Source organism: Mandrillus leucophaeus, unplaced genomic scaffold (assembly GCF_000951045.1).
Source record: "Mandrillus leucophaeus isolate KB7577 unplaced genomic scaffold, Mleu.le_1.0 Scaffold372, whole genome shotgun sequence".
NCBI lineage: Eukaryota > Metazoa > Chordata > Mammalia > Primates > Cercopithecidae > Mandrillus > Mandrillus leucophaeus.
Window position 1 is genome coordinate 748,497 of NW_012103943.1, and position 9,585 is coordinate 758,081.

The window sequence follows — 9,585 nt, forward strand, 5'->3', positions numbered from 1 at the left end:
AGATGATCCCAGATGGCAATATGGATCTACATAAAAAGGAAGAACATCAGAAATGGCACGTGGGAAACATACAGTATTTATTTATTATTACTTAGAGTTCTTTAAAAGATAATTTTAAAGGGAATTTTAAAGCGTTGATTTTTGAATTGTGTAACTATAGGAGAGGAAAATACGACACGGGATTAGGAATTTCAGAGAAGTTATATTTACTGTCAGAAACAAGCATTCTAGTTACTTAGTCAAGGTCAGCCAAACTTTCTCTCTTTTCACTAACATCATAAGCTAATCATTTTGTGTATAAAGTCAGCTTTAACAATCCTAAAGACTCTTAAATACATCATTTGATATACTTGACAGTTCCGTTGTTTTATTTATTCTTTTATGAGATTAAGCTCCCCTTTGATAGTGTGCCTTCTGTATTCACTGACTTTTATATACTCCAAATAAAGATTTGTTGAAAAGCATCATTTTGACCTCCCCCTCTTCTCTGTGCGTAAATCACACACGGTAGAGCTTAAAAGACATACTAATTTGTTAAACAAAGGTGCTTTTGTGTTGGGTTTACATTCTCAGCATGATCTAATACCCGATTGCATTTATATTTGTGTTCTTGATGTTTGTGGGGGAGATTTTTATAGAACAAAATGGAAGGCTTTGTTTCACCTTAGCTTCAAGTAAGAAAATAGGAAAAACTCCAAACCTCTAGCAAAACTGTAAGCTCCTCTGAAATTCACACTCTGTGCAAAGTGAAACGCTGAGATTTAAGCTCCATTTTACTCTTTCCTGTTCTCTCAGCAATGATGTTCAAAAGCCAGTGACCTATGTCTGTTAGGAAGGCACCTCAGGCATTGAGTTATAGAATGATAGAGAAACTGGTCCAACATTCTGGTTTTCCTGGTGATCTGAAACAAAATCACCTCCTTGGTTATTCTCAGGTTCTCTCCTTCTCTGCCTGTTTAGCAGGTTTTGCTTTGCTGGCTGGGTTTCTGAGCCTTTTTTATGTGTATGATGTCTAGTCTGTTTTCTGCTACTGTAACAGAATACCACCGACTATGTAAACTATAAACAATGAAGTTTATTTGGCTCAAGTTCCTGGAGGCTGGGAAGTCCCACATCATGCGGTGGCATCATAACTTGGCAGAAGAAGGGAGTACACAAGAGGCAGGGTGGGAATGGAGGCTGAACTTATCCTTTTATCAGGAGCTCCCTCCAGCAGTAACTAACCCACTCCAGAGATAACAAGATAGTGGTATTAGTCCATTCAGGAGGGCAGAACCCTTTGGCCTAATCACCTCTTAAAGGCCCCAACTCTTAATCTTGTCACAATGGCAATTAAATTTCAACATGAGTTTTGGCAGAGACATTCAAACCACAGCATATGGGTAGGGAGGAGATTTAATATCTGACATTGAAAATGACAGGAATTTACCTGTGGTGGAGAAATATAGCTCTCAACCACTACCAAAATGCTGTGTGTTGATTTGATCATCTGGACTTGTCAGGTAAGTGGGTGGAGAGAAAAAGATAAAGGTCAGTATGGGCTAGTTTGAAATACTTTAGGTGATTTTTCAAGCAAAACAAAAAAGTTTTTTTGAGCAGCTGGTGGGCTTGAGAGAAATGAGAATATGAAGTATGCTATGAATGTTCCTTTGAACAAAATTTTGATTAATATTTAAATGTCATGTCAAATATTTTTCCACTGTTAAACTGATGTTTTCTTGAGTGTGATACCACCTGAAGCCCAGGTGTTGTGATGCGTTTGTCATCCTTGTTTTAATTACAAGAACGGCGGCGTTGTTGTTGGCTCTGAGAAGACTCGGGAACTGGGGGCACTTCTGAAAGGCAGTCATTAGACAGAAATTTTACCCCTCAAATTGGCCTCATCCTCACCTCTGGTGTGTGCTACCTCGATTTTGGGGTGGCAGGGCAGTTAGTGTGTTCTTTCGAGGTTACTTCCTGAAGTACATTTTCTTGCCATATGGAATATTCCTACAGAGTCCTGCCTCCCCCAGTCCAATCCCGCTGGCTCGTTATCCTGCAGATCAGGACCCCACCCTTTCCTGCTTTCCAAGGTTAATGCTGAATTTCCCCTACCTATTTTATTTCTGGGTAGTTTCAGTGGAAAATTGCAGATGCCAGGGTAGAATGTCAGGAGTTAAATGCTCAGGCTTACATGACAGTCTCGAACCAGAAACATATCTTTAATTTGTGTTTATTAGTAAAAGGGAAAGAAAGAAAATGAAATAAGGTCAAGAAGCTTGGAGAATGATGGTCTTGGGGAAAGTGATCCAAAAGTGTTATGTTAAGCACAACTTACGGCTCTACAGAAATGCGGTTCTTGGGGAATGTGTGTGGCAACAATTGTGTCTCTGACCCCCAGTCTGTTGGACACTGTGTGTGACAGCAAGGCCGTGGGTGGGAGGAGAGAGCTGTGAGCACAGGCACAGGAGGGTCTGTGCCAGCAATATGGTCGTTTCATCTAAAGCCAAGGTGCAAAAGGCCGGGCGTGGTGGCTCACGCCTGTAATCCCAGGGCTTTGGGAGGCCAAGGCAGGTGGATCACCTGAGGTCAGGAGTTTAAGACCAGCCTGGCCAACATGGTGAAACCCCATCTCTACTAAAAATACAAAAAATTACCCGGGCGTTGTGGCAGACACCTGCAACGCCAGCTACTTGGGTGGCTGAGGCAGGAGAAGCGCTTGAACCCGGGAGGCGGAGGTTACAGTGCACTAAGACAGAGCCATTACACTCCAGCCTGGGTGACAGAGCAAGACTCTGCCTCTAAATAAATAAATAAATAAATAAATAAATAAATAAATAACCAAGGTACCGTTTGTGCTGGTGAACTAAATGGAATTGTTACTTGGTTTAGGTTTTTTTTTTTTTTTTTTTTTTTCCCCCAGAGAAAATTTTTGCTTCTGATATGGTACATGGCTCTTATGAAGATTGGACTGTTGGGTTTTTTTTTTTGTTTGTTTGTTTTTTTGTTTTTTTTTTGAGACAGAGTCTTGCTCTGTTGCCCAGGCTGGAGTGCAGTGGGGCGATCTCGGCTCACTGCAAGCTCCGCCTCCCAGGTTCACATCATTCTCCTGCCTCAGCCTCCCGAGTAGCTGGGACTATCAGGCACCTGCCACCACGCCCGGCTAATTTTTTGTATTTTTAGTAGAGACGGGGTTTCACCGTGTTAGCCAGGATGGTCTCGATCTCCTGAACTCATGATCTGCCTGCCTCGGCCTCCCAAAGTGCAGGGATTACAGGCGTAAGCCGCCGTGCCTGGCCTGGACTGTTGGTTTTTTATTGGGTGCCAGGGGTTCCTGCCCAGGGAGGGTTGACGGGCTCCTAGGTTTGGTGCCAAGCCCTCTGGAAACACCGTCTCAGTTAATACTTAGAACAATCCTGTTAAGTCCTCGTGGTTTCATTGAGGAAGAACCGAGCTCAGAGAGGAGAGAGTGCACATTGCAGCCGACAGTGGCAAGGCAGGACCAGGCGGTCAGGCAGTGTGACCTGGGGGCTCCATGCTTATTCTCCTCATACCTTTCGGGAAGGCACAGGAAGGCACCACAATGTCGCAATTTCTGCACAATTAGTGCAAAGTCTCACCTGTGAGCTTGCCTGGGGCAACCAGGGGGCTCCTTCTCCACCAGGCCCTGCTGCCTCCATATGGCTCTTCCTTGTATTTTAGCCCTGTAGGTAAGTTTCCAGTTTGTGGGTTCCTATACCACATGTGCTGAGTTAAAAGAACAGGTGGGCAGCGGCGCAGCTCCCGCGTTAGCTGCGTGACTTTGAGCAGGCCCCGCTACCCTTCTGAGCCGCATTTCCATTTGGCGAAGCGGGATGAGCCGGCCCCGGAGCGGGGGAAGGATTGTTTTAACGGGGGAACAACGTAAAGAGTGCACCGGCAACACGGATGCTGCCGAGTCAATGCCCGCTCTGCCTTTCTCTTTGACAGTAAGGCTTGCGTCTTGCCTGCTCTAGCGCCCCAGGTTTGAACGCAGTGGGCGCACAGGAGGAAACATTGGTTCACGAATACAATGCCAGCAAAGTAAAATTTTTCACCCATGTCCTTTTTTCGGGGTATTTCAAGCGGAGGAGCCCTGAGTGAAGAAGATTCCGCTTCCCTGTTTTCAGGTTGGCAGTCATGGACCGGGAAAAACGAGCCGCGGCGCGGGTCCCTGGCAGTCGCTGGAACGCTTGTGAGTGAGGTTGGTCCCTGCGAGGGCACAGCGGGGTCTCGGGAAGTCGCAGCCGCCGGCAGAGGGCGCCCCGGGCACACGGAGCGCGCGGCGCTCGGGTTGGGGCGCTGGGTAGGCGCGGGGCACCCGCTGCAGTCCGGCGTTGACCGCAGCCAGGACGCGCCCGCCACCGGGGCGGAGAAGGAGTGTGTCCCCTCGTGGCGCAGCGGCGCGCGCTGGCCCGGATCGCCGCTGCGCCGCGCCCTCCCTGCGAGCGGTGAGTACAGGCGCCCACGGGCATCTCTCAGCCTACTTAGGGGGCACTTGGAGACAACGCAGGTCGGACGTCCGCCGGCAGTTCTGGGAGTTGGTGTGCAGAGAATGGGGGGCTCCTGCTCGCTTATGGCTTTGGGTCGGGCTAGGGGTTGACCCCAAGAGGCGCTGGATGTCGGGGCCGAGCTTTGCTTTCAGGGGACTCAAGCTTACTTGAGGTTCTGACATCGGATTTGTCTCGCCGGCCCTGCGCGTGCTGCGCTGAGCTCCGGAGACTGGCGAGATAACCAAGGAGGGCAAGCACTCACCCGGGCGTCCTCCGCCCACCTCGCCCGCAGAGCCATCCAGGGGGACCACGTGCGGCTGTCGCCCGCAACTCTGACTGTCAAGCGAGGACCGCCCCCAGGGCAGGGGAGGGGACGCGCGGGCGGGGTGGGCTGTGCCCCGCGGGAACCCCGTCGGCCCGTGTGCCTGCTGGTGCCAGCTCGGCTCGCTGCCTCGCATTGCCACAGGCTCCTGAGAAGTCGCGGGCAGTTTCTGCCGGGAGGCGCAGGGCCCTGCCCTGTAGGGCTGAAGGCCGCCCGAGGTTCGCCAAGGCTCTGGGCTCTCGAAAGGAAGCCGAGAAAAGAAGCTGCCCAGGGGACCAGTCCTGGGAATGCTCTCTCCCAAGGAAGCTTCGAGCGCCCAGGAGCCCTTAGCCTGGGTCCAGTGCCCTTTGAACAATCCCTAGCTGTTCAAGGCAGTGGGGCGGCGCCTCCTCTCTGGGTACCTGGCGTGGGATCCTTTCCCCAAACGTACCCCGGCGATTTTTGCGCACCGGGAGCCGAACCCCTGCTGCTCGCAGCTGACTGGGCTCAGGCGCGCTTCCTCAGCGTTTCAGAGCCGTTGCGCCTGGCGAAGTCCACATTCCAAGCTCCAGGGGCTTTGAGAGAGACGACCCCAAGGCAAGGTAGGTGGCTGGGACGGGCTTGCCCTGGGGATTATTAGGTTGGGCTTGACGTGAGTAAAGATGCGATCTGCTTAAGTCTTGGAGAAAGACCGTGTGTTTTCTCTTTGCTTTTTAAGGCGTTTGGAGAGCTGCTGAGGAGCCAGCGGCTTGGTGGAGCGAGAAGACATGTATTTTCAGCTGTGTCTCAGAAGCGGAGAATTTCCTGTCATCACCAGAGAAGCAACAGCCCCGAAATGTGATTGCAACTGACTAGCAGAGTAGAGGCCCAGGAGTCACTGGATTGATGATTTAGAACATGCTAAAAAGCCAATACTTTATTTGGGGGAATTCAGGGGCTTTCTGGTGCCCAGGACAGTGACCTGCAGCAAGGGAGTCAGAAGACAAATGTAGAAATCAAGAGTGACAGTCCTCAGGATTGACTTGGATTGCCACTCAAGCAGTCCTCTGATGGAATGTTGGTGAAGTCCTCTGCCAGGGAAGCAACAGGGCTGTGCAAGGGGCTGCCTGGTGGGGAGGACTCCTGGAAATCTGACTGACCCCTATTCCCTGCTTAGGAACTTGAGGGGTATCAGAGCCCCTGATGTGCTTTCCCTTAGGAAGATGAGGACTCTGAACACCTCTGCCATGGACGGGACTGGGCTGGTGGTGGAGAGGGACTTCTCTGTTCGTATCCTCACTGCCTGTTTCCTGTCGCTGCTCATCCTGTCCACGCTCCTGGGGAACACGCTGGTCTGTGCTGCCGTTATCAGGTTCCGACACCTGCGGTCCAAGGTTACCAACTTCTTTGTCATCTCCTTGGCTGTGTCAGATCTCTTGGTGGCCGTCTTGGTCATGCCCTGGAAAGCAGTGGCTGAGATTGCTGGCTTCTGGCCCTTTGGGTCCTTCTGTAACATCTGGGTGGCCTTTGACATCATGTGCTCCACCGCGTCCATCCTCAACCTCTGTGTGATCAGCGTGGACAGGTACTGGGCTATCTCCAGCCCTTTCCGGTATGAGAGAAAGATGACCCCCAAGGCAGCCTTCATCCTGATCAGTGTGGCATGGACCTTGTCTGTACTCATCTCCTTCATCCCAGTGCAGCTCAGCTGGCACAAGGCAAAACCCACCAGCCCCTCTGATGGGAATGCCACTTCCCTGGCTGAGACCATAGACAACTGTGATTCCAGCCTCAGCAGGACATATGCCATCTCATCCTCTGTAATAAGTTTTTACATCCCTGTGGCCATCATGATTGTCACGTACACCAGGATCTACAGGATTGCTCAGAAACAAATACGGCGCATCGCGGCCTTGGAGAGGGCAGCAGTCCATGCCAAGAATTGCCAGACCACCACAGGTAATGGAAAGCCTGTCGAATGTTCTCAACCGGAAAGTTCTTTTAAGATGTCCTTCAAAAGAGAAACTAAAGTCCTGAAGACTCTGTCAGTGATCATGGGCGTGTTTGTGTGCTGTTGGCTACCTTTCTTCATCCTGAACTGCATTTTGCCCTTCTGCGGGTCTGGGGAGACGCAGCCCTTCTGCATTGATTCCATCACCTTTGACGTGTTTGTGTGGTTTGGGTGGGCTAATTCATCCTTGAACCCCATCATTTATGCCTTTAATGCTGATTTTCGGAAGGCATTTTCAACCCTCTTAGGATGCTACAGACTTTGCCCGGCGACAAATAATGCCATAGAGACGGTGAGTATCAATAACAATGGGGCCGCGATGTTTTCCAGCCATCACGAGCCACGAGGTTCTATCTCCAAGGAGTGCAATCTGGTTTACCTGATTCCACATGCTGTGGGCTCCTCTGAGGACCTGAAAAAGGAGGAGGCAGCTGGAATCGCCAGACCCTTGGAGAAGCTGTCCCCAGCCCTATCGGTCATATTGGACTATGACACTGACGTCTCTCTGGAGAAGATCCAACCCATCACACAAAACGGACAGCACCCAACTTGAACTCCCAGATGAATCCTGCCACACATGCTCATCCCAAAAGCTAGAGGAACTTGCTCTGGGGCTTGCTGTTAAGAAACTAAGGTATGGTGAGACTCTGAGGTGTCAGGAGAGCCCTCTGCTGCTTTCCAACACACAACTAACTCTATTTTCAAATACATTCCAGTGTATTTCCCGTGTTGTTCATAGTCAATCAAACGGGGACACTACAAACATGGGGAGCCACAAGGGACATGTCTTTGGCTTCAGAATTGTTTTTAGAAATTTATTCTTATCTTAGGACTTACAAAATAGGGCAAAGAATCAACAGTGAACAGCTTCACTTAAAATCAAATCTTTCTGGGAAGAAAATGAGATGGGTTGAGTTTGCTGTATACAAACAGGTGCTAACACTGTTCCAAGCAAAGTTTTCAGATTGTAAAGGTAGGTGCATGCCTTCATACGTTATTTCTAAAACATTAATTGAGCCTCACGGTAGGAATGAAAATTTTCTCCAGAATTGAGAGATGTTTTGTTGATATTGGTTCTATTTATTTATTGTATATATGGATATTTTTAATTTATTATATAATAAATCTATATTTATCATATTTAATAGGATAAATTAATGAGCTTTATCCAAGACCTTACAACCACATTTCTGGCCATTTAACTAGCACTTTATAAGTCAATGAAACAAACACACAGATTCTGTGACATTCTAAATGTTCATGTAACTTCTAGAAACATAGCAGAAACTGATAGATAAGAGAATAAAGTTGAAATGATTCCTTAAAATTCATGGATACAAATAAATGCAAGGTGAGAATTGACGAATGCTATAAATGCTTTCTTTTCTGAAAAGATTTTGAAAAATTTAAAAAAGTACAGCTACTACTGTGTTCAAAATGTTTTAAATGACTTTCCCAGGGGAATTTGCAATTCTGTAAATATCTTAAATAAAAGCCAGCTTAAGAGGAACCCAGCATTAAATTTATGATCTTAGTTGGTAATGAAAAGTATACGCTGCTTTGTATTTATGTAAAATAATTGGCCCTCTCCATCTTTTCTCATTTCACGTGTCAGGTAGTTTTTCTGAACCAGACAAATGGCTTTCCTGGAGAGAGATGCATAGCAAGGACAGTGGGTTACAGCAGTCCCACTAAGGGACCAGACTCAAACCCTGCATTTCCAACTTACCAGGTCAAACCAAGCCACTCAGTGGGGCTACTTTTTGTAGTGCTTCAATCTGAATTTAGAGCTGAGTTTTAAAGAAATCTTTAAATGTTAATGGTATACTGACTAACGAATAGTGCCTCATTATCATCCTTGAGTCAGATGCTTCTGTTGGTGGGAGAAACAGAAGAATCCTTCCCTTTGGGGGTACTGAGCCCCCTAAAGCCATCAGCATCTCTTTTGACAAATGCTAGTCCTTTCTCTGTGCTTTGGAATCAAGTTCCTGCATCATCACCCGGACTGTAAAAAGTATCATAAGCCTCCCTTGCCAGATGCCAACTCGTGAGGCATTTCAACAGAGTTTCTTTGAAATGTTTACAAAGTATTCTTCTTGATAAGCAATGAACTTAACATTTAGATGCAATCCGTGAAAAGAAAAAAAATCTGAAAAATATCTCCTGCATCAGGTCTGTGTTATTTATGTATTGTGAATGTTTTCTTAATTTTATTGGCTGTATGCTTTCTTACACATAATAAAAATATTTTGTGAACTCAAATCAACCCTGAATGAGCTGTGTTGCGTTTGCTAAACGTGTTTTTAAAACTAGAACATTTCAGATCTACAAGGAAGGAAACACAGGCATTTTCAAGTATATATATATTTTTTCTTTAATGGGAGTTTCTTCTGTTACATATGGCACATGTTGCCTTTGAATATTTCGAGTGAAAATGTTTTCTGATTTGGGCTATATACTCTTTTGTCTTCTGTCTTAATAATTTTTTTTGAAAAGAGGAATTACTTGAGAAATTATTTTACTTTTCATTTCACAGATTTTAAAACTTTCTAAAATCTCTGCTTTTTCTTTCAAAAAGCCTATTTTAAAGAAAATAAACATTTCAGAAAAGACCATGACTTGCTACTCGGTTGTTGTAGCCTCTCAGCTGATGGCAACCATCGTACATGTGATGGTTGTTTTAAAAGTAAAATATAACAATTTTTTTTTCTGGACAGAATACACAGGTTGTGATGCTGAGCTTACCAAAATGTCTTATGAGGCACATCCATAGGTCCTGCCAAAGCTACTCAGTTAATATGCTG

General features: G+C 46.9%; 1 protein-coding gene across 2 annotated transcripts; it reads left to right on the plus strand.

Moving 5' to 3' along the window:
- Positions 1 to 4,301: 4,301 nt before the first annotated feature.
- On the plus strand, positions 4,302 to 8,409 carry DRD1 (dopamine receptor D1). 2 transcript variants are annotated; one of them, XM_011990172.1, is made up of 3 exons: positions 4,302 to 4,448; positions 4,957 to 5,393; positions 5,510 to 8,049. In XM_011990172.1, exon 3 carries the CDS (start codon positions 5,994 to 5,996, stop codon positions 7,332 to 7,334), a length of 1,341 nt encoding a protein of 446 aa, XP_011845562.1. In that variant the 5' UTR covers positions 4,302 to 4,448; positions 4,957 to 5,393; positions 5,510 to 5,993; the 3' UTR covers positions 7,335 to 8,049. The 2 variants fall into 2 exon arrangements, with proteins under 2 accessions (XP_011845562.1, XP_011845561.1); XM_011990171.1 differs by lacking the exon at positions 4,302 to 4,448 and having other exon boundaries at positions 4,884 to 5,393; positions 5,510 to 8,409.
- Positions 8,410 to 9,585: the final 1,176 nt, after the last annotated feature.